This window comes from Polypterus senegalus, chromosome 8 (genome assembly GCF_016835505.1).
Source record: "Polypterus senegalus isolate Bchr_013 chromosome 8, ASM1683550v1, whole genome shotgun sequence".
In the NCBI taxonomy this organism is placed as follows: Eukaryota; Metazoa; Chordata; class Cladistia; order Polypteriformes; family Polypteridae; genus Polypterus; species Polypterus senegalus.
Window position 1 is genome coordinate 34,807,431 of NC_053161.1, and position 26,548 is coordinate 34,833,978.

The 26,548-nt window shown below is 36.4% G+C and overlaps 1 protein-coding gene across 3 annotated transcripts in view; it reads right to left on the minus strand.

Annotated features, from left to right (window-relative positions):
• dock4b (dedicator of cytokinesis 4b) overlaps positions 1-26,548 on the minus strand; it is a 432,150-nt gene that overhangs the window by 240,678 nt on the left and 164,924 nt on the right. For all 3 annotated transcript variants that reach the window (XM_039760946.1, XM_039760945.1, XM_039760944.1), the window contains exons 5-6: positions 17,800-17,896; positions 14,403-14,551 (exon numbers count right to left, since the gene is read on the minus strand). In XM_039760946.1, the coding sequence (XP_039616880.1) occupies positions 14,403-14,551; positions 17,800-17,896 (246 nt within the window). The remainder of the gene's footprint in view (positions 1-14,402; positions 14,552-17,799; positions 17,897-26,548) is intronic.

The following is a 26,548-nucleotide window of genomic DNA, read 5'->3' on the forward strand; positions in this document are numbered from 1 at the left end:
AAATATTCCATTTCAATTGAGCTTGTGGGGGTTATAAGAACCCCAATTATACTATGCACTAATTAATAGGCAAGCATTTAACATAACTAAGAAAATACTTCTATCAACTTAACATGACCTAAATAACTGGCAAATGGCTCTTACAACATTTAATAAAACTCATCAACAAAAGTTTGGAATCACCTACAAATATTTTTGATAGAAAGTAATACTTTTCATTTATCAAGGTACCATTACATTGATTTTAAAAATATAGCCAACATATTACTAATGCTGCCAATGGCACATATGACTGCAGAGCTCCATGTTCAGCAGTGTCCTAATGGTACACTTTCAACTCCTAATAAACCATGCTTAAATGTTAATTGGTTATTAGATAAACCACTGCAATTGTGTTAGCATAGCTGAAATCTAATTTAGTTCAATAAAGCAAATAAATTGTCTTTCCTTGGGTTGCAAGCTACTAACATTCATAAAGTTCGATTCTGTGATCAAAAATACACAAAACGAAACAGCTTCCTCAGAAACACATCAGTCTACTGTTGTCTTGCAAAATGAAAGTTTTTCCTTGTGACAGATTGCCAAGAAACTGAAGATTTGATACAATTGTGTGCAGGAACTCCTTGAGAGAAGAGGGCAAACTGGTTCTCGCTGGGACAGAAAAGGAAGCAGAAGGCTCAAGTACACAACTACATAAGACGGTAAGTACATCAGAGTATGTAGCTGAAGAAATAGATGTCTTATAGGCAAAAAGATGATGGTGGCCTTAGAGGTAGAGGCTACTGCCACCTGAGAGTTTCAAAGAAAAACTTGCAAATATAAAGAAGGGAAGAAAATGGGCAGCTTGTGTCTCATATTGCTTGTACAAGCAGGCTCATGCGTAAACTTCTGTTACATCAGCTCATTTCTTCTGTTGCTTGAAATTGTACTATATGTCACACACGTGCACATGGGAGGCAGCTAAAGGGCTTCAGTAAGGGCAATTCCAGAGTCATACCAGGATGTGGCAGAGTGCACTGACTTGTTTTCTCCCTTCCCTGCAGACCAATCACGGGAGATTCCACCTGGCCCTCTTGACGTCACTTCCGGGTCCGAGTCTATGGAAAAAGACCTTGCTGGCTCCGGCCCCTATGATGTCATGTCTGGGCTCAAGCCTATGACTGAAGTCTTATGACTTATGAGCCTGACCCCTTTGACCTCACTTCCTGTCTTCCCCTTTAAAAGCCTCCACCTTTCCCCTATTCCCTCAGATCTGTTTTGGACTCGGTTTTGTGCACATTAGTGCTGTGTAACATATTCATGACTGCAGCCAGGATACCAATTATACAGGTGGCTGCCCCAAACCTTGCTATGCCTCTGTGTGGAGTCTCTGACACATGTAAGTTACATGATATGATCTCTGCAACCATAAAAGTAAAAAAAAAAAAATGCAAGTTACCTAACTTATCTGGAAATGAATGGAAACAAGCTCCCTAACTGTGGCTCTGTTATTCACTGTGTGTATAGTATTTCTGTTACATTAAAAATAACCCCCCTGCTGCATGACCATCAAAATTATAATAATTCAGTATTCGTCTAACATTATAATTTATCAGTAAAGATAACCTTCATGGTCAGTTGCAGCCAAAAATTTCAAATTGAAAAAACAACACAGAAATTTACTCCTTTAACATGAAACTCCTGGTGAGTCTTCTCCAGGCCCAGAAGGGTATGACAATTAACTGGCAAATTAACTGCAACAGAAATGTATGAGTTTATTTAGAGTATATGGTGCATTCAGGGTGGAAAGATTGATGTAAAAAAGGTTTGCATGCATTTTGTTTGTCATACTTGGCCATATTTTGTTGAATAAAGAAGTAAAATCTGTTCTGGGTTTTTGGTCACTTCATGTTGAATTTGGTGAGGACGAGGCAATTGTTAGTTATGTCTTGATATGTAAAACCATTAGAAATGAAAGTGGATGTACTCTGTTTTTTTTTTATATAAATTGTAGTTGGAGACTTTAAGAAAAAAAACAAAAACTACCTGAACGAAAGTGTTCTGATTGTGCAGGCTGAAAATATATACCTATTCACAACCATTTAAATGTACAGTACAGTACAGTAAAACTCTGGATCACATCAACGATAACAAAAGGCAACCTGAAAATTATATACTGTGTATACATTAATGTAAATCACAGCTGACCAGCTGAAAGTGTGGCCTGTTGATTTTGAAATGAAAACCTGTTTCTTTTTGTATAAACTTTTATGCGTTGTAACAAAGGCGCTATTTAGGCACCTGACCCGACACAGATGGACACGGAGGCAAGTATAAAATGAACAAAGACTTTTATTTTCTCTTCAACTGTGGGGCACGTCTTCCCTGTGTCCCACAGCCCAACACAGTCCCAAAACACCACAAAAGACCCACAACACTGTTCTTTCTCTTTTACCACCACTCCTCCCCAAGCTTAGTCCACCTCCTCCTAGCGACTCTGGCTCTCGAGTGGTGGTGGCTGGCCCCTTTTATAGCCCACCCGGAAGTGTTCCAGGTGCTTGACCACCTGGTCCCAGTTGCACTTCCGGGTGGGGCTGAAGACTCGTCCAGCCGAGCTGTTGAATCCAGGCAGCACCCCCTAGCGGCCACCCCAGTTCCCAACCAGGCTGTGGAGGACTCCATCTCCAATGGAGCCATGCGGGAGGTTGGGGAATCACCGTCGGACAGGGAGGCTGCCACAAAGCGTCCTGGGGGAGGTATTGAGCTGCCCATGGTTGCTCCCCCGGAACATATGCAGCAGGGGCGTCCTGGCCGGGCATGGGACCCAGCCGCCCATCACAGCATGCAGGTGAATATATAGGAAATGTATTGAGCTGGGATAGAAATTGGGATTTACATTTTTTAACAAATGTGTACATGTTAAGCATTGCTCAACATTTTCAGAGTGGTGTGCTTGTGTGTGTGTGTGTGTGTGTGTGTGTGTGTGTGTGTGTGTGCGAGACATAAAGAGATAGAGAGAGACTGTCTGGCTGTGTCGTAGGATGTGCACATCGATTCTCCTAATTCAGAACAAATTTCTAAGCACTGAAATGCAACTCTGCACACAAAACTTTTAAATGGCATCCTGTTCCTGTCCTTTCATAAATAACCCATCGCTCGCTTCCTATGACATGCTGCTGCCACTGATGACAATTGTTTTTTACTGCTACCCAGAACTGGCTACTGCCTCTTAGCCACCCACAATCCCAATTAATAATTATTGATTGCATTTACTATTTATTGTAAACAGAAAACACTGCAGACACTTCATGAAGTGATTGAGAAGCACCATAACAGACAGTTATTCCTGTTGTGATTTTATATTTATTATTTGATGTGGACCATTCACATCTAATTGTTCACTAGTAATCAGTAAGAGGACACTGTGCTCTTGTTGTTAAATTTATGGGGACTTATGATACAAAATGTAATTTTTCTTTGTGATAAGACAGGAAAATGCCAAACAGGTCGAAGGCATAATATGTCATTAAGATGTCTTATAAATAACATCTTTCTGACAAATATGTAATTTTTTAAAAAATAGACAGGGGTAGCAATTTGATGGTAGCAAGGTTTATAAAAAGACTAACTAATAAATTTTGCCTTTGGCGTTAATGACAGTTTCAAGGAATGCTTGATAAATAGTAAAGCATTTGTGTGCTATTTCAACCGCTGTGCATTTCTAATCCTTTCCCTAAAGACAGAACAAGCCCAGAGGCATCTCAATCCCCTTTTTGGTGGTCAACCTTTGAGCTCCAAATATATTACTCCTGAGTAGGTGGATTGAACTGTAACATATTAGACCATAACAAGCTGCTTTAGTTTAAAATGGAGGAACAGCAGCATAATCTACAATTTCGTGTGCCTGTGTAGTGTGTAACTTCCCTTGCTGCTACCTCCTTTACAATTATGATTTTATGACTCACCACCCATCCTTTTTATCTTCTGCACTAATAATCTGCTTTACGTTTTCCATGGTTCTCAATTTAGAAAGCAAGTGTCTGCATTTGCTGCAGAATATTTTTAGGTAAATCATTTTCCAGAAACTTCTTTTCATAATGACTAAACATTTTGCCAGAGATCCTTACCCACAAGTTATAGTAAAATCCATAAACCTATAGGATGGCAACTTTTATAATGCACAAAACTAACTCTATTGAACCTTTTTAAAATTATTTCTGCATTCATAAAGATAAGGAAATCAGTTTACTGCTATAAAAAAAATATTAAAATAAAAAGAATATTGAAACAGTGCTTTGGTGTATATTGCAAAAAAGCTCATCTCACTTCTGTTACTATTTTTAATGTGCTAGACACCTTGGTTTCCTAAAAGAGCTAAAAGAAAGTGATTTACACCTATTTGCAAAGAAAAAATAAAATATTCATTTGCACTACATTTCCCAGGGGGAAAGGAGGAAACTGCTTTCTCTGCATAGATTACTGAAAAGCGGCAGAGCATTTGGCACTTTTAGCACGTTACATTCTTTCATTTACTTATCAAATCTACTGTGTGTTCCAAAAGTAAAATCAAACATAAGTATGTGGTGAAGAAGAAAATATTCAGACTGTTTTTTTCTGTCTAGTAAACATTGTAATTGTCAATATATTTCACAATAGAGCTGCTGCTTTCATCCAAAGCCCTGGCAAGCAATAGCACCGAAAGAACTAACGTGCAGTCTCTTATGTAGACATGCTCTATGCAAGTACTCTGCTGACCACAGACTTCACAATCAGTTCTCTGATTCTTGACATACTCATATTAAAGAGGTTTTGTGTTGGCTATCTACCTGACATTGGAGCTATATTAATGAAGTATAAATTGGTACTACACTAATTATATTATTAACAATAGTATACACTGTTAGCATATTCTCATCTTATGATTAGATAGATAGATAGATAGATAGACAGACAGATAGACAGATAGATAGATAGATACTTTATTAAGGGGAAATTCACATACTCCAGCAGCAGCATACTGATAAAAACAATATTAATTAAAGAGTGATAAAAACACAATGCAACACAATGATTAATAAGAAAATAAAAAATTACAAGATTTGAGACGTAAAATGCAAAACCTCTTTAAAGACTAGTGCTAATAACTTTTATCAATTTTTAATTAAAAAAACATTAAATTGTATCATAATATGGATAACTTAGAGAAATTACATGAGAGCATCATAGTACTGTATTATGATCACTGAGAATTTCTTCATATTTACTTTAGTCAAAGTATTTTGAACTTAGGAGAGCAGAGCGACTCATCTCTCACAAGAGCAATTTAACTGTAGCTGATGTTGCATTTTTAAAATGTCTTTTTTTATCCAGTTTTATTTTTCCTTTATTCTCGAAACTGTTATATACTGCTATTCAGTCTTTTAACAAGTTGCAAGTATGATGTGACCCATGGGCATAATACAGACTGTTAAACAAGTCAGCACAGGTTTTCATTCCACACCTACTTGAAGAAACAAATTTTGCAATTAGGACAAGAAGGAGGCAAACGTGTTGCTCTGTCTCACAACTGCCAGCTCAATAATTGTCATGAGATTAAACATTAATGCACACATAACTGCATACCTCAATGAATGTACTGCATGATGTATGCCTGGTTGCTATAGTATGTGACAAGTTTGTACATTCTGATTTTCCCTACTCATTTCAAAAATGTCTCGCCTAGGTGTACTGCAAATTTTAAAAAGACCCTACCTGAGTGTGAATTTTGGTGTAAGTAGGCCCCTGTTCTTGGGTAGCACCCTGTTCCTGTCCTGCTCTTGATGCTGCCAAGGTTATATTATGCATTATAGCATTAACCCAGCCACAGGGGATGCACAAACCAGTGTGTTTCTTTGTGCAAGTCCTAAGCCCGATAAATGGGGAGGGTTACATTAGGAAGAGCATTCATTGTAAAATTTTGCCAGATCAACATGCAGACAACAATACAGATTTCCATACCAGATCGATCAAGGCCCGGGTTCACAGCGGCTGCCACCAGTACTGTTAGGCAAAAGGGTGCTGGTGGAAATTAAGCTACTGTTGGCCGAAGAAGTTGAAGAAGAGGGGGGAAATGTGTCCGGAGACAGGAGATGAGGAGGAAGGTAAAGAGAGTGGAATTGAGGGTAGGAACTTTGAATGCTGGCGAGTAAATTAGAGGGTCAGCTCAGGTTGGACAGTTTGGAGACAAAGTCAGATAGGCGAGATTACATTGGTTTGGAAATGTGCAGAGGAGCGATGCTGGGTATATTGAGAAAAAGATGCTAAGGATATAACTGCCAGGCAAGAGGGAAAGACGAAGGCCTGATAGAAGTTTAATGGATGTGGTGAGAGAGGACTTGCAGGTGATGGGTGTAACATAGCAAAATGCAGAGGACAGCAATATATAGAAATAGGTGACCTGCTGTAGTGAACCCTAACAGGAACAGTCAGAAGAAAACACAGAAGGTGTTATGTATTTCAGCATTCTGGGACTGTTTAATGAAAAGTGATTTAAATATATGAATACCTTTTTAATTTGTGAACTACCATATTTGATAACAAAGTGGACAGTCACAGCAAACATGCAAACTAGAATCTTAATCAAAAACAAGAAAATTCTAAATTAAACAAGGAATGTTCTCTAGCTAAAACACAACCAGAAGAAAACTAAGAATGCAGAGATTTAAAAAAAAAATGAAAAACACAAAAATACAACACCTGCTATCCAAACTGGATACAAAAGGTGATTTGTAAATGTTATGAAGACGATAATAAAAATAAATGTTATCATTTAAAAAAATGCTGAAATGAAAAACATTTCTATTCATCCAAATCCCAGTTGGAAATTATTCATGGCGATTTATGGCAACCCATATTGAAGAAGTAACAAACAAATGTGTGTTTGCAATATTAAGGTATACTGTGACCATGAAAATGTATATTGCCTTGTATTCCAAATTGTAAAGTTTTTGAAATTTCCCTTCTAATAAACAGTACATTAACGTGAAAGGCAACATATTTGTGGTCAACTCACACAACACAGGCTAATGTCTTTACAGTTAAGTGTTTTGATACAGCTGTTTGTAAGTTACAGTGAAATTGTCACTTGATTGACTATGACAGAGTGGTGGCTCTGAGGCTAGGGATCTGCACTGGCAATAGGAAGGTTGCCGGTTTGAATCCCGGGGCCCTTGAGCAAGGCCCTTAACCTGCAATTGATGAGTGCTTTGAGTAGTGAGAAAAGCGCTATATAAATGCAAAGAATTATTATTGAATGATTGAATTCTGGGGACACTCAAATCAAATTAACACTTACTCAAATCATTCATAAAGCTGAACTCAACTCTTTTATATCACTGTTCTCCTTTGAACATGAGAATGAAATTTTACAATCAATAACAACCACGGGATGAAGTGATGCATTTTTCGGCTTTAAATATTATATATTTTTATAAATATTTCTTCAGTCTTGCTTTTGTTTTTTTGATTTCTGCCATTGCCAAATACACTGACAAGACTACAGTTCATTCATCACTACAACTATCTCTTTCCATTCACTCAGTTACAGTTTAATAAGGCTGTTTGCATATGCTTTATCACTTCAAGTTTCAAATTCAAAGGAAAATGTTTTCAATATGTGTTTGGTTTTTCAAAATATTTGCTTCATAATCGTTTTGGAGTCAGGATATTCAAAACAGTATAAGATGATATGAGGGCAGTTGACTGAACCACAGCATGTGAACACAGTGTTACTGTGTGAATGACTGAGACTGTGACCGAAATCCAACCCTGCACCATGCTGCAGTGTGTTGTACTTGGAATTACTTTGAAGATGATCTGGAATTAGCGGTGGCGGTGCATGTTTGAAAATTGTTCCAGGTGAAGTCTTCATAACAAACAAACAAAACAGCTCCATTTTCAGGTGTTTTTGTTGGACAAAATAATTATTGATAATATTTAAATATGTGAATGTGTGTAAAAAGAACAACACTTTTACGTTTGCAGCTCAATAACTCTTTAATTGGTTGATTGTTTCAAAAATTATTTCCCTCTTTTCTGAATGCTCATTTAAAATCATATTCAGTTTGTGTCTAGCACAAATAATAAGCAAGCAAATGTGCCATTTCCGATGAGATTCATGCTTGAGTTTTAGTAACAATCTTTTGAGACAAGATCTGTGAGAGGGGGTGGACACTTTGTGGGGACCAACCAAAAGCACTGCTCGGGGAGGAAGAGGATTCTCAATTGTCTCTCAACATATTATGCATTACGACTTTGTTACATTCTACAAGCTCTATGACATTTCGATACCATTACTGCACTACTAAGATATTATTATTATTATCATCCTACAAATAATTCTTTGCTGCAAAATGACTTTTATTTGTCAAAATCTTACACTTAATTTCATAGCAATATTTTGCAAGGGCTTAATAAGCTCAGAAGCACTAGATGCTTAATAAAACTCAAAAAATGTGTCTAAGTGTTAGAACTGCTCTTTATTTATTTTATGCACGTAACCAACTTTATCACTCTTCCAGGTGAAGACAGGTTGAATAGCTAGTTATTTTATGAGAAAGAAAATAGTTATACTTTATATTAAAAAAAAAGAATCTTGTAAATGGTCTGCCTGAGTTTTATACTGAAAAATTGTATATGGGTCAATACAGCAGTGTACCAAATTACAACAATTTGTCATAATTGTATACAAGATTTTTTAATAATAATAATAATAATAATAATAATAATAATACATTTTATTTATACAAGGCACCTTTCTAAGCACTCAAGGACACTGAACAAACAAACAAAAAAGCACATTATAAACAAAACTTAAAAGATCTCTACAGAAAATATAAAAATTAAAACCAAAGCCACTGTAATGATAAAGAAAAAGCCAATTTAAACAGATGGGTTTTAAGTTTCTATTTGAAAATGATTCAATATTTCTAAGCTCAGTAGGTAGTGAGTTCCAGAGCTTAGGAGCAGAACAGCTGAATGCTCTGCTCCCCATGCTGGTTAGACGGGTGAGAAGGACGGTCAGATGGATGGAGGAAGAGGATCTAAGGTTACGTGAGGTAATGGCAACATGAAGAAGGTCGAAGAGATATGGGGGTTGGGGTGAGGTTGTGAATGGCCTTAAATGTTAACAGCAGAATTTTAAAATCAATTTGAAAAACTTAATCGGAAGCCAATGAAGCTGCTGCAAGACCGGAGTAATATGGTGAATAGACGGAGTTCAAGTAATGATGCGAGTAGCAGAATTCTGGACTAGCTGAAGCTTATGGAGAGATTTATTAGAGAGACCAAAGAGGAGCAAATTACAATAGTCCAGAAGAGAAGTAACAAGACTGTGAACAAGAATGGCAGTGGTATGGGGAGTGAGGGAGGGGCGGATGCGATTAATATGACGTAGGTGGAAGTAAGCAGACCGGGTGATGTTATTAATGTGAGATTGGAAAGATAGAGTACTGTCAAGGATGACACCAAGACTCTTGACCTGAGGTGAAGGGGAAACAAAGGAGTTATCGATAGCAAGTGAAAGATTATCAGCTTTGGATAATGATGATTTTGTACCAATGAGGAGAACCTCACTTTTGTCACTGTTTAATTTAAGAAAATTTGAAGAAAATCAGGATTTAATTTCAGCAATGCAATCAATAAGCGAAGATGGTGGAAAAGAAGAATTTTTAAATGCTATGTTTACTTTTTTGGAGGCTAGTGACATGTAATGGTGATACACAAATGTGACATTATAAATCACATTCCTCATAACCAAACAAATCTGTAAAAACGATGCAACACTCTGCACAGTCTCTGAGTTTCTGAACAGATAATATGAACAAAAAAAAAAGGTACCCCCTCCTGTCACTAACATGCCTTTAATAAATTTCTAAAGATGTGTAGGATACAAATTCCAATGGGCAACAAACATTCTACAAGTGTATGTGTATGTGAACTTGCACAGATGAAATTAATTTCAAGTTAAAGAATTAGATATTCATTAAGACTGCTAACAAATTTCCAAAGTTCACTAGGTCCAAGTTCACTAGGTTCTGATCACATATTCCTTAGACATATATGATTGTGCAGTGAAAAGCTGCAACATGGTTTGTACATTAGCGTGCCCAGTGAACTGGAAGACTTAATAAAAAGTGCTTCTTATTTCATTTTCCCAAAGGCCAACATAAATATATATTTATTTCATTTGTTACTTATAGTTTTAAATTTTTTGGTACAAAGATTAATGCTCAAGTGCATTTTAATCATCTTGCAGCAACACCATGAACCTGAAGTATGTTTTGTAACATGAAAGATTTGTACATTTACAGTCTAAAAAACTAAACCCTTTAAAGTTCAATGCCTGGCAACATTTGTTAAGATATATTTCTGATAGCCTCACACAGCTTACTGTATATATGCAAACTTCACAGACTACGTTTTATAATAACATAATAATATTTCAGCTTTTAAGAAGTCCATTCTAATCAAATATTCCTTAGACACATATGAATGTTCAATGAGTAGCTGACAATCATTTTCTTTAGGACTGGCAACTTACTGTTCATGAAGATGATACCCATTACCCACACAAGTTGTATATTTGTTATTGTAGTATACTGTTTTTCAACATATCCATAATGCTAATATTGATTAATTATTGAATGAAAAGACATGATCGTTTTTCCCTATGAACTACAACAAAAAAAATTAACATGGAACCCAGAAGCTTTTCAGTAGTACACTGTACATTTCAACCATTCAGAAAGCAAAGACTAGACCAGCGGTTCTCAAACTTTCATATTTCGTGCCCCCCATTTTCTACCTGGAATAATTCTGCACCCCCTGCATAATATAAGATAGATGAGAATAACCCATGATAAAACTAACAAAGGTATGATACTCGTGCGGTGTTGCAGTATCCTATCATTTTTACTTCCATAAGATTTACATGTTTTCGGGTAACTTCGATGAAATATTTGCAATTTTTTTTTTTTTAAAGTGCTTTAATAACTGTTAGAATGCCTTGTGTGGTTTTTGATAGTAATTCTAATCCCAAAAACAAATAATAAATTATTTATTCTTATTTAATTATTTTATGATGTAAAGAAACAATTAAATGTTTTAATTTTTAAAAATCTCGTAAACGAGGACACCGATAAAGTCAATCTGTGCAAGATGAACATATTTTCGTCCGACAAATATTATACCGCTGTTAGTTGTATCATGAAAATAACCCAATACACAGTAAATTATTATTTTTTTTATTAATTTTATTACAATCCATACATAGCAATCAAGTTTTTACAGAAAAAATAATCATGTTAAGAACAGATCGATCCCCACCCCTGAGAGAGAGCAAGCCAAACGGTGTAAAATTTAAGGCTTGTAAACATACCTAAATTAATAAATTCTCTGTGCTTTATAAACTTATTTTAAAATATTACTGATTAGATCCTGCCATGTTTTGAAAAATGTATGTACGGATCCTGTAACTGAATACACAGTAAATTATTAACTCAATTTGGCAATATAGGCTACACTGCCATTGTGGTGCAGTTTGGCCGCAGTATCACCTGATCTACTGTTACCCGAATGTTCGCGACAGATACAGATACAATATGTCTCGAACTTTCTGGATTGAAAATACGCGACTATAAAAGTAGCAGCAACGGCGGCGTTCGTATTATAGAAACAAACTTCAGAGCTCTAACTCAGAGTCTCTATCTCGAATATCAAACCAAACCTGAACAGGCTGTGTACTTTAAAGCAGGCACATATTAGTCATTAGATCTATGCCTTAGAAATGTTTTATTTTAATGTTAGTTATAATGCATTCGTTCTGATTATATGCTTGCAAATTTAAATTTGAAATAAAAATGTAAAAAATTAATTTTGATGTCTTGTTCATTTATTCGATGTTCCCTTGTACAGCTTCAGTACCCCCAGGAGGGCGCCCGCCACAGTTTGAGAACCGCTGGACTAGACGGACAAGTAGCCCAAATATTACAGTAGGTAAACTGACCTTACAAATCTTTATTCTACAAGATCTTCAAGTATTCTGTATCAGGTACAATAAAGATTACTATTAATACAATTTCCAAAAAAAGCTAACAAAATATTAACCAGTTTATTAGTATCTGTATTCTTCTTCTGGGCTTGTACTGAAAGAACCACTTCACGTAAAAAAAATAAAAAAGTATTGCAAACTTTTTATATTTTCTATCTTCCACATAAAACTGACCTTAAGTGATTATCGTATTCTAAATATTTGTTAAACTCAATGTGTACTGAATTGCATGTAGTGCTGGTAAAAATAGTCAAATGAAAACATAAAACCAGGCAAAAAAATACATTTTTTTAACAAAACAAGGCATGGACACTAATAGCAAACAAAGTGAATCTATTGTCACTCGTGTGAGAATTAGGGATAGTTTAAGGGCTCAGGTAATGGTAATTTCCTGGCACAACACAGGATGGAGCTATTTACAGACTCTTCGTTACTTCCTCCTTCTGATTAATGGCTTTACCACCCTTGGCATTACTTCCGGTGTCCATCCACCAGGACGCAATTCTTCCTACTAGAACTCCTTATTACTGTTTTGAATTAGTCACTCTTCAGACTCTTGTCTGTGAAGAACTTTCTCTTTTCCAACACATTTATAACTTGCGGTTTGTTTCAAATATAAGGGATTTGCCTGCGGGTACCCCAACTCTTTGTGATTGTTTGTGTTTTTCCTTACACTACATACCATAAGGACTGTAGTCAATAAAGTAGGAAATATCTGACTGCTAAGATCTCATTTGTTTATGTTCTGATTTGTGTTATTAATTTTTGATGCATTAATAATAGAATTATTATCATTTTTTTTAAAACAAACACTGTTTTTACAAAGTCATGATTTACTGTGTTTCACTTTTGGATTTTTTTGTTTTTTACATTACTTTCATGGGCACAGTCATGTTGTTGCGCCCATTGCTAGACCAACACTATACCACCAATATAAAAGATGGTAGCACATATCGCTTGAAGTCAGAATTTTGGATCATAAATAAAAACACAATAGGAAGTACAAGAGGAACAAAAAATGAGATTGCTGACTTGCTTTGAATGCTGACTTCAGGTTTAGTTTATTATACTGAATTCTGGCAAAAGAAAATGTCCAACTTTGTGCAGTAGATGCATTCTTGCCTACTGAATCTCCTTTTCTCCTGGTGCTAAAGGAATCAACATCTAATCTCTGTTGCTCAATCTTAAACAGGTAATTTGTTTCCAAATGACCCTAACACAGACTCCTAGAAGTTAGCCTGCATTCACAGTCAGCACACAAAATCTATGTTAGTCTTTAAGTTACTTACAGACAACAATATAATGCTCAAGAGTTCATCAGTTTACTCAATTCACTTAATTCAAGTTGTTGTTTTAAGAAATGGTCCATGCTCCTTGAGCGAAGGGCCAATGTAGTAACTCACCCCATACATGGCAGCAGTCATTTGTACAGTATTAAACCACTGTTGATTTAGCATTTCAAGTCATCTGGACATAATTCTTTTGTCCAAGGAAAGCCCACCAGAACCTTAATATGTATATGGACACTTTGAGGAAGATTTTTGCAATGCAGCTTAACAAAATGGTTAATCCATCAGTGAAAGGGAAAAATCTACTGTCAAAATGTAGTATAAACTCAGAATTCACAACAGAACCACAATATTTAAATTATAATATGATAACAGATTTGGATTAAAATCAAATTTGCAAAAAAATATTTCTGTTGCAGGTGAAGCTAAAATTAAAATATAAAATACTATTTCTATAGCTGCTATTCAAAAAGATTCTTTAAAATGAAGATACACCATTAATGATCAACTTTTAATCTAAAAAGTTTAAAAGGAGTGTAATCGAGGAATTATTGTTTTAATATATTTTCATAGAAAATATGACTAATTATCAAGAATACTATAAATGCAAAGAGTTACAACTCCAGGGAACTCAAACTACTCACACTCTACTACTCTTCTCAACCTAATAAATCCATTGCAGGGTCTTAGTCTCAGAAGCATCAAGTGCATGAAGCAACCTTGGAAAGGTACCAGTACATTGTAATGCTTCTTACACACATCCACACTCATTTATCAAGGTCTACTTAGACACACATTGTAACCTAACCCAAAAGTGTTTGGGCTGAAGGAATAAAACCTGAATAAAACCTACAAAGTAATGGGGACTAGTATGAAAACCACACAGAAGGTGATTTAGCTGTGAATCAAAAAGCTGTGAGGCAGTGGTTCTAAACACTGCTTTGCTATACCACCAATTTTTTATTTTATAAACTTGTTGAAATAAAACAAAAAACACTTTTATATAAAGTAAGATGTGTAATAAGAAACTTCAAGTATGAACTTACTCGTTTCCCCAGTCAAGTCGTGCAGTAATGTGTTGCTTTACATCCTTCATTCGATCATGAGTTAGATGTCCTACTAGGACCTGCCTACGTAGATCTAATATCTCATTCATTACATGCCATAGCCTATGGAACAAATCCCCTTCATTCTTCTGTAAAAAAAAAAAAAAGTATATTATTAGATTTAGTTCCTCAAGCACCCATCCATGTAATGCTAGTTTATGTTCATATAACGCATCACTTAAATCAAAAGAGTGCAATATCAAATTAATATTTTTATCACAATGCAAAATTGGTAGGAAAAGTGTATGCATTCTTTTGAAATACATATATATGTATTGTACAGATATTATTCAAAAAAATCAAGAAAGCTTTTTAATATCAATGAAATGAAGATGCAATTGCCTTTAGCATTCCCACAAACACATTTTAATGGAAATATAGAAATGAACTGCACTTTGTTTATAAATAAATAAATGAATAAACAATGTCTGAAGTAGATAATTTACTAAAGTATTTAAATTTGTCAATATTTGCTTTACTGTAAATACAATTATTAAATGAAGGCACAAAAGCACATTCATATAAATCTTTCTTCTACAACTCTGTGATGGCCACGGCAATTTTCTGCACCATGGTGTGCTGGGCTGGTAACATCATTTCAAGAGAGGCCCACCAAATCAACAAGCTAATTAATATAGACACACTCTGGACCACCTGGAGGTTGTAGTGAAGGAAAGAATTAAAACAAAACCGAATGTCATTATGAACAATCCTGCACATCATCTCTCTGACACACTAACAAAGAGAACTTTCAGCCAACGTATCATTCAGCAAAGGTTTGTCAAGAAAAGCTATTGGGGCTCCTTTATACCAACAGCAATACACCTGTATAATGCACCACAGGGACTGTGACAGTCAAGTCTGACCTTTTCTTTCTTTTTCATTTTCTTCCTTTTTTAGTTATTATAGTGTGTGTGTGTGTGTGTGTGTGTGTGTGTGTGTATACATATTTATGTATTTATTTATTTAAGAGAATTTGTAAAAAGCCTTATCTTCCATGGGGACATATAAAGTTCTTTCATTCTCTTTCTCTTTTTGTCTATCTATCTATCTAACATGTAGCCACCTGTCTGGGTCATTTAATAACTGTTGTTTCAATAACATAAACCACTATATTAAACTAAAAACCCTGTATTTAGGAATAATACAGTGAATGTATAAAGGTTCTATCTACTATAGGTTAGACACAGTTGGACTATGATAGTCTAGCCAGTGTGCAGTACAGAATGAATCTGGACATGTTGTAAGGATCTGTTTGACAAATTTTACACAGAACTGGGTTCAAAGGTAAGTTGATGGTCTAGCTCCAGGTCTTTCCCCAGCAAAACAAAAGACAGCTTAACTTGAACACTGATGGCATAAGAAGTGAGTTGAATTTTCAATCAATTCCACTTTTGTGGCTGTGTTGATTTTTTTCTTCCCCCACATTCATTAACATATTGCATAATGCCATTTATGCTGTTTGAACTTGTCATTTGACTATATACTTTATCACAAAGAGAAGATCTTTCCAACTTGCACTAGGCGCTGTCTTTAGCCTAAACTGTTGTTACTGTAAGTACCTGCCTTTGTCAGCAATCTAGTCAAACAAACTATTTAAAAGAATTAGACTACCAGAAGCAACATTTGATTAAAAGTGAATTGCATGCTATGAAATATTGTAAGGATTCACTACCTGCTTTCTTGCAAAAGTTGCTGAGGTATTAAAAAAGGCTACCCTTAAATAGCACTGGCCATTTTGGATTAGAAAAGCCCAGGTGATATTCCCATGTGGTGAAATGGCATCGTGAGCACATCAGTTTATAGATGAACTGCACTGAACGTGTTAGTGATGAAATATAATATAATATATTCTACCAACCCAAAATTCTGTTTGTTTATTATTGTGAAAGGTATTACATTGTGGGACTGCTGGTGTGAGTGGATTCAAAGTGTAGCACAGTCTGAAACCACACATTGAGCACAATAGTGATACAGATTCATTACAGGTCCTTCCAGATAACCATGAATGCTAACCACAGGTGAAGTGATATAGGTAGTGCAAATAAAACACAAACCAGGTTTAGTCTGCTTTCAAGTGGTAGTGGAAAAATGGAACAGATGTGATCTCCTCCATTGGTAGTCTCACTACTAGTCAGCTATATTTTACCACATGCCCGATAATTTTCTCTTCTAAATTTTGCTTTGTTAAAAATAAGATTATCTTATTGTTTTGGAGTAATTTTGCAAAGGATTAATTTCTAGTGTACAGGAAGGTGTCTAGTGGATAGTTTATAGAAAATAAGTTTTTTATGCTTCAAATAAAATGACCTTCTTCCTGTTTCCATTTGTTTCTTCTAATAACATACTTACATAAAATACATAAATAGGGTTAACACACTTATCAAAATCTCTGGACTAGAGTTGCTAGCTACTCCCAGATTTTTTAGCAATCATTAAAACATAATTTAATCCTACTGAAGTTGCATAAAACATTCAAGAGCTTGGAAGAAATCTGTTAATGAATTATGCATACATACTGTATAGTATAGCTCCATTGGGATAATGGCTTAAAAGCTAAAGTTTGAAAGTTTAACATTTGAATTGTAAAGATATAGCAAGGTAACTGAAATAACTGAAAGAAACCAAGATTACCTATTATGTGGATAAGTGTGTAAATATTTAAACCACCAGTGCTGGCAAATGGTCACTTTAGAAGTGATATTTTATTTTATTTGTTTATACTAATCATTTCACTATCAAGAAATTGTTATGTACTAGGCAGACAAATAGTAAGGAATAACTTAGTAAATGATTGGTGATGAGCAGGTCCCTACAACAAAGTGCTGATTAGCCAAATACGGAGCACACACAACACAGCAAATAAAAACCTTATGCATAACTGAGGAGAATATTATAAAAAACACCAAGTGAAAACATGAATATTTAAAAAAAACATGTCCCAGGAAGTTAGAAAATATTCCAGAAGCTAATAGGCTTCGGCCTTAACTGAACAGTCACTTACAGTAAGTGATTACAGTATGCTTTTCACAAAATTAACCAGTTTTCCATATTCTTATTTTACACCAGAGATCAAAAGTTGAAACAAGTAAAAATTATCATAAATGTTAAGATTAATAAAAAGAAAAAGGCATTGTTTCAATTACCGGTATTCCCTTAAAACAAATCAGCAAAATCTTAATGGAATTTATAAAGTTTAGTTAACTTCAACTACTGAGTGTATTAAAAGTACATGTCTCTCATAAGTAAAATTATAGTTATTCTTTAATGTTCTGGCTGCTATTGGCTAAAGGTGCAAATTAAAACAATGTAGTAGAAAAAATATTTTTTTACTTACCACATAGAGTTGTTTCCACATGGTGCCCCAGTCTCTAAGTGTTGAGGTCATTTCTGTAATGACAGAGTCTTCAGTTGGAATGACGGTTTCAAATTGCCTATAATAGATGTAAATAACATGACAGGTTAGTCATGTGAAGAGTATACTAATCTGTGCAAAGACTATAATTTAAAAATGTCAAAAACAATAACAACATTTCAGAATGAAGCCACAATTTGCTAAACTCATAAACACTGTAAGAATTGGAAGTATACAGAGTCAGCAATATCTAGGTTTGTATTTTTGGATGGAACAGCCCTTGATATTTACAACTTCAACACCAACATCTCTGAATAACAGACTTTTAAAAGAATAAAATTTACATAGGTTTTAAGCAACATGGGTAATAGTTTGCAACACATTTAACTGTTCATGCTCACATATAAGTATAGTAATTATTTGTTGTCACATTTCACAATAACTATTTTTTGCATATTCATTCATTTGATTTTGTCTAAAAATATTTCTCCATAGGTAACTAGTTTTCCAAAAATAAAAAAAGCAATATCCAATGTACTAGTATTCATTGAAGACTTGTACTTTAAGCATATCATTTTCCATGTGCAGAAACAAAAATCTGTTTTTTGACTTTTGCCACACCAAAGAGTCTCTAAGTCCGGTCACTGCTCAAGGAGTGGTTGTAGAGGTGGTTCACTCCTACAAGTACTTGAGGGTCCACATTATAGACAGGTTGACCTGGTCTTGTAACACAGAGAAACTATATAAGAAAGGGCAAAGTAATATACTAGAAAAAAATGTTTCTTCCTTACAAGACCTATGTTGGGTTAGGTTGGGGAGCACACACTGGTACAATGCGTTGCCACACCCACCACATGATGAAACAGCTAGGGATCCCAGTTGGCAGCCACCCAGGCAGACATGAAATCCAGCTGCAGCCTCCAGAAATGACCATCAATCTGGCGCCACCAGGTGTTACATGGGTGTCCCATTGTCCTGGACCAGCTTCTTGAGTCCTCAACAATTAGGGTCCTGTAAGCAGGATCACCCTTGGGGAATTGTGCCACATTGCCGTAGTCCCGTAACTGATGCTCCCTCACAATGCAGGCAATGTGCCTCATTCGTGTCTTCATGAACAACCACTTCTCTGACACAAAGTCAAACCAGTGGTACAGAAGGATTCACCAAAGAGACACAGTACCAAAGGAGTCCAGTCTGGTGCCATACACTCCTTTGCAACTATGCTCTCCAAATCCTTCAACTGACTTCATATGATCATATGTCTCTGCTGAGGTAAGTAAACCTCTCAACGAGGTGGACATTCTCTCTGCAGACAGATATAATGCTGATGGCTATGCCCAAGAGTTCATTAAAGGCCTGGATGTTGGTTTATATCCAGGACACTCACCATCTCCAACACTCAGACTCCTTGTTCAGTCTCCCAAGAGCTCCAATCAGAACCTCCATTGACTCCGCAAAGATCACAGCATCATTGGCAAAGTCAAGACCAGTAAATCTTTCTTCACCAACAGATGCCCCAGAGCCGCCCTGCCCAACACCCAGAGGATGCAAGCATTGAACAGAGTATGAGCAAGAACACAACCTTAACGAACCCCAGAATCAACTGGGAAAAACACAGAGGTTCTGCCTCCACTCTGCAAAGCAGTAACAGTACTCGTCTGGCCGGGATATAATGCAACTTTGGAGGCAGCTTGATCAAAAGAGTTGAATGCTTTATGAAAATCGACAAAGGCTACAAAGAAACTCAGCTGTTCTTATTGAGCACAAATGAGAATAACCCTCAGTGCCAGGATTTGATCAATTGTAGACTTCTTAGGGGTAAAACCACACTGTTACGGTTGCTGAAGGGTGAGCAAGTGATAATAGATTGTATTGAGGATGACCCTTTCAAGGACCTTACCCGGCACTGAGAGCAGTGTTATCCTTCTGTAGTCGCCACAATCCAGGTGATCACCCTTCCCTTTCCAGACAGGGACAACAAGTCCCAGTTTGGGATGATGTCTATCTCCCAAATGGAAGCAAAGATTGCTTGTAATTCCAGCAGGACAGCCTTACTACCACCCTGGAGAAGTTCATCCCGGATACCACAGATCCTTGCAGCCTTCAATACCCTCAGCTGGTTCATCGCCTGTCCAATCACAGTGAGATTGGGTGGTTCACAGATATTTGGGGGATCAACCACAACAACTGTTGGAAGTGACATCCTTCAACAACTCTGTGATGGCCAGTATGATTTGCTATTTTTGTGGGCTGGTAACATCACTTCAAGAGAAGCCCACTGAATTAACAAGCTAATTAAAAGGGCAGGCTCAGTTATAGTATGCACTCTGGACCCCCTGGAGGTAGTAGTAAAAGAAGAGAATTAAAACAAAACTGACTGCCATTATGAACAGTGCAGTACATCATCTCTTTGACACACTAACACTGACCACTTTTAACCAACGAACCATAGAGCAGATGCCTGTGAAAAATCGCTACTGGGGCTATTTATACCACCAGCAATATATCTACATAGTGTCACGCTGTGACTGTGACAGCCAAGTCAGAAGTTGTCTTTCTCTTTAGTCATTAAAGTGTGTGTTCAAACCACAGTGTTTGAGTATGCGTTGTATATATATCTACTTATTTACGTATTTATTTATTTAAATATCTTCTGTAAAAAGTCAGATTTACCCCTGCTAAGAAATAAAGTTCTATCTAAAAATCCATATCTAAATCTAAAAGCTCTGACTGGAAGAATTCACAAAAAACATTGAAATGGTTCTGCCATGATCTGACATTCTACAATAATGAAGTATGCATTCTCCGTTTTGCTAGTACCACCACACCATTTTTTGTCAACCTTTGAATTAACGAAGCAGCCATTATTCCTGCAAAATATGATGATAAGGCCAAAGTAGAAAAAATTACAAATTAAGAATATTAAAAGTAAAGTCTACTGAAAAGAAGGACGTGAAAAGAAAAGGCTTACTAACATAGATCATAACTTTAAAAATACTAACACAGAGTACAGTTGCAAATCTAAATAAGCAAGAAAATGTACACTTTTGTATAATTTGGTTTGACTTAGTGTGTTACACTGTGTTATTTTCTCCAGTCACCATACTTGTATAGCTACAGGGTAGCCACAAAACATTTTTAAACAGAAAACAAGCAAAATAAGTAATATTACAGAGAATAGCTGTTTTGTATAGGGCAAGTACTTAAAACTTAAAAAAAAAAAAAAGTCAAAATATACATCTATCCTGTTCTTAGAACACTGAATGCAAGGCTGGAAATTTCACTGGACAGGGCACCAGTCCAACACAGGGCCCACTCATCCACACACCCAGACAGAGCCAGGTGGCCAGTTTGTAACTCCTAGAAGAGACTAACATACCAGCTCCACAAAGACACCAATCAGGCACAGAATTCGAACTTAGGATGCTGGACCCCTGAGGCAGCAGGTACAAAAGTAGTGTTAGAATAAAGAACATGATAAAGAAGATGATTTTCTGTCTTTGATTATTCTGAGCAGATTCAGCACATGGCCATAGCAAATCTATGTTGTATTATTAAAAGGAAAGATGTGGTAAAGCAAAATACTGTTACAGTGCAATTGCTCTGATTAAATGATTGGTCTCTTTTAAAGAGCTGGAAACACCATCATGTTGAAATGTCAACACAATTCACAAGCATGGCCATAGACTGGCATGCTTCCTGCACGATGCAGACTTTCTGGAGGCCCAGAAACACTTTTGCAGCTGCCAATATCTGTATATTTCTGTAATATAATTCACCTAAGAATTCAGTTAGTTGATGACTAACAAAGCTTACTCATAGCCTCAGTTTACTGTAATTAAACGCAAAAAAAAAAAACCCATCATTTTTCCTATGGCCTATATTAGAGTGTCTTCTTTAGCTTTGCAGATTGCGTCAGTTCATAGTGTGCTATTAAAAGTGCTCTCCCCACCCCATAAAATTAAAAAAAGAAAAAAAAAACAAAACTATTTTTACAATCTACAAAGTCCTCAAACCACTCACACCTATTCTTTACTTCACCTGCTGCCCCTCAAACCTCTAAAGTGCAGTACTCAATTTTTAAACAGCAACTTGTCTTTCTGCATCTTAGAACATGGTAATTAAGTTACTAAAAGCTGATTTTATACATTATCACAGGATACCCTTAAATTAGCTCAACTCCTACATAAAAATACAGAAGACAACCCACAAATATATTAAGATATGATACAAAGATGCTTTCAAAAGATTAGTACTGACTTGATTTCACAAGGCAATCTAATATTGGTAGACTAGAGTGGGCACAAATTATAACACTGTTTGATATGGAGGTGGATATTCTAATTCCAATTAAGCCTTGCCAAGAGAAATTTGTAGTTATTGCATTGGTAAGATTTGGCTCTACAAGTTAAAACAATTAATGGATGTCTAGGGTGCAATTAAAACATGATTATACCAGCTTTCATGGAACAGTTGTTGATTAAAATAAGCACATAAAGCAATGATGAAGCAGCACAATCGCAAACTGCAAACATTTTCATTTGTTTCATGCAGATCAAAAGAATAAAAAAATCTGAAAGATGGATGCACATGTTTGTTAAAGCAAATTGGAAAATGTTTGTGGATTTCTAAGGATCTGGACCAGAAAAAAAAACATCCTTTTATTAAGCCACTGACTATAATGGCATAGATGCTGCAGGTGTGCTACCAGTATTGGTTGCATAAAGAATAAATCAAGTACTACTGGACTGAAGTTCCCAGATCTAGTCAAGTCTGTCAGTAGATAACAGTTGGGAGACTTCTGTGAAATGTACTACATAGAAAAGCTGCTACTGTTTTAAGTCCCTTTCTCTTTCACAAACACTAGCATAACTGTATTAACCGTGGATGATCTACAGTATACATATAACCTATCTAGTGCAGTAACATTTTAACAAAGGCATATTTATGGTTGGGGGATCCTTGGTGAGGTAGGAAACGTTAAAACTGAGAGAGTAAAAATTGAGTTGGCAATTAACAGCTAATTTAGTAGAAAAGGGAAGTTTAATTTTCCCATGTAAAACTTGGTATGGAAGAAAATACACCTCATCTCAAGTATTCTGTAAATAATATTTAGACCCACAGGCAATGATTTGCTTTCACTTTTTAATAAGTTTTTTTCAGTTTTATTCCCTGAAAATAAAATAAAATAATTTAGTTTTATTCATTTCATATAATCAGATTTTTATAGAAGTTTTTGTTAGTATGTGATGATGAAGTGGACGTGGGTGCACAGTTGTATGTTGAACTATTATCCATATTCTGGTAATCTGCTTAGAATTCAGAGTCATATCCTGCACCAGGGAGTAAAGCAAGACCCATCTCTTGATGGAATACTTATCTCCTGCATGGCATACCCATGAATTCACCTGCTGTCCGTCACAGGTAGCTACCAATTATCCTAACAAGCATGTATTTGGAATACAGGAGTGAATAAGGCAGGAAAAACAAGCCATATGAAGATTTTAATGTTCAGACTCACAAGAATGAACTAAGCAGTTTACAATCCAAAATTGAATCTGTAGTTCAGATGTGATATCAAGAAACTAACACTGATTAACTTCTTGTCAATAAGGACACCTTAGTAAACAGCCAGCAATTAGAAAACCTGCACTTTTTCAATTTATTTAATCAGAGCCTCCTTAAACGTTTAATCTCTGGACTCTAAAACCCCTTTTAAATGCACTCTTTTGTATATTTTTAATGAGTGGTATACTTTGATTTTAAATTCTGCATCTTTACTGACTTGAACCTTTAATCTTTTAGATCATTCTTTAGAATCTTAAACAGATTGTTATAAATACTCTCACAGAGGTTGGCACCTGAGAAGCGCAGTGAGTGGGCATCTGCTTTGGTGATTGGCACAGGCGTAGCTCAGGTCTGAAGATCACTACTTGGTCTACTTGTGAAGAGCTGCTAAGAATCTTTGCTTGAGGCAACTGTTCACGTGAAGGTAAAGCTGTACACATGGGATGCTATAAAGTAGATACTTAACACTCATTTAAAATAAATGAGTAAATAGCATAGGCAAACCAAAATAACTAACATAGGGATCTCCATGATAATACATTCAGAGTCCTAATAAGATCACTTGATGTGGGGGATTGACATACTATATTTCCACAAGGGTTAACAGCAGATGGGGGATGCCTCCAATGAAAAGCAGCAAGGTGAGCGGGCACCTGTTTTGGTGATTGGCATAGATGTAGTGTAACTGTTTAGTCTACTTATGCTAAGTAAGTCTCTTTGCTTAAAGCAGCTGTCCACGTGCAAATAAGGCTATACATGATGGGAGCTATAAAGCAGCTATATAAAGGCAAGAATAAAACAAAAAAATTATAAAAATGTCTGGAGATAAACCACGGCACATGGAGAGTGTGCAAAGTCCATATAGTCCATATTCTATCCATGTCTGGGCCAGAACTTGAACCCTAAACTCATGAGCAGTTAGGCAACCTCACTAATCACTGTGTCATAAAGCTTTTAATTTCACCCTGCCAAGGTAGACTCCGGCTCACCACAACCCAGATTTGGATTAAGCAAGTTTGAGAATTTACATGCTGTATGCAAGTATGCATTTATTTATTTATTAATTTTTTGTGTATGTATGTTATTTTAGGTTTTTTTTAATTAATGTATGTACTATATGTTTGTCCCAAGTTGATGACATGCTTTTTATGCACTGCAATCACTATCAGTGCATCCACAAACAAACATTCTGGTAGTGACACAGAGCATTTCTACTAAGAAGTAAAAATATTGAACAATCAGTCATCATAGCACTGTATTTATGCTTGAATGCAAGGTTACTAAACAGGAAAGCATAATAAAAAATATGGTATATAGTTGTGTATGTTTTAAATAAATAAATAAATATACTATATATATATATATATATATATATATATATATATATATATATATATATATATATATATATATATATATATATATATACTGTTGTTCTCCCCGTGTCTGCGCGGGTTTCCTCTGGGTGCTCTGGTTTCCTCCCACAGTCCAAAGACATGCAGGTTAGGTGCATTGGTGATCCTAAATTGTCCCTAGTGTGTGCTTGGTGTGTGTGTGTGCCCTGCAAGTGGGCTGGCACCCTGCCCGGGGTTTGTTTCCTGCCTTGCGCCCTGTGTTGGCTGGGATTGGCACCAGCAGACCCCTGTGACCCTGTAGTTAGTATATAGCGGGTTGGATAATGGATGGATGGATGGATATATATATATATATATATATATATATATATATATATATATATATATATATATATATATATAGATAGATAGATAGATAGATAGATAGATAGATAGATACTTTATTAATCCCAAGGGGAAATTCACATAATCCAGCAGCAGTATACTGATACAAAGAAACAATATTAAATTAAATAGTAATAAAAATGAAAAGAATTAAAATAAAATTATTGTTCGCATTTACTCCCCCGGGTGGAATTGAAGAGTCGCATAGTGTGGGGGAGGAACGATCTCTTTAGTCTGTCAGTGGAACAGGACAGTGACAAAAGTCTGTCACTGAAGCTACTCCTCTGTCTGGAGATGACACTGTTAAGTGGATGCAGTGGATTCTTCATGATTGACAGGAGTTTGCTTAGTGCCCGCCGCTCTGCCACAGATGTTAAACTGTCCAACTTTAATCCTACAATGGAGCCTGCCTTCTTAACAAGTTTGTCCAGGCGTGAGGCGTCTTTCATCTTTATGCTGCCACCCCAGCACACCACTGCGTAGAAGAGGGCACTCGCCACAACCGTCTGGTAGAACATCTGCAGCATCTTACTGCAGATGTTGAAGGATGCCAATCTTCTCAGAAAGTATATTCTGCTCTGAGCTTTCTTACATAGAGCATCAGTATTGGCAGTCCAGTCCAATTTGTCATCCAGCTGCACTCCCAGATATTTATAGGTATGCACCCTCTGCACACAGTCACCTCTGATGATCACAGGGTCCATGAGGGGCCTGGGCCTCCTAAAATCCACCACCAGCTCCTTGGTCTTGCTGGTGTTAAGGTGTAAGTGGTTTGAGTCGCACCATTTAACAAAGTCTTTGATTAACTTTCTGTACTCCTCCTCCTGCCCACTCCTGATGCAGCCCACAATAGCAGTGTCATCAGCGAACTTTTGCACGTGGCAGGACTCCGAGTCATATTGGAAGTCTGATGTATATAGACTGAACAGGACCGGAGAAAGTACAGTCCCCTGCGGCGCCCCTGTATTGCTGCACACGATGTCAGACCTGCAGTTCCCAAGACGCACATATTGAGGTCTGTCTGTAAGATAGTCCACAATCCATGCCACAAGGTGTGAATCTACTCCCATCTCAGTCAGCTTATCCCTAAGGAGCAGAGGTTGGATGGTGTTGAAGGCGCTAGAGAAGTCCAAAAACATAATTCTTACAGCACCACTGCCTCTGTCCAGGTGGGAGAGGGATCGATGAAGCATATAGATGATGGCATCCTCCGCTCCCACCTTCTCCTGGTATATATATATATACTGTACAGACCAAAAGTTTGGACACACCTCCTCATTCAATGTGGTTTCTTTATTTTCATGACCATTTACAGCACTCCATCACTCTCCTTCTTGGTCAAATAGCCCCTACACAGCCTGGAGGTGTGTTTGGGGTCATTGTCCTGTTGAAAAATAAATGATCGTCCAACTAACCTGACTTCT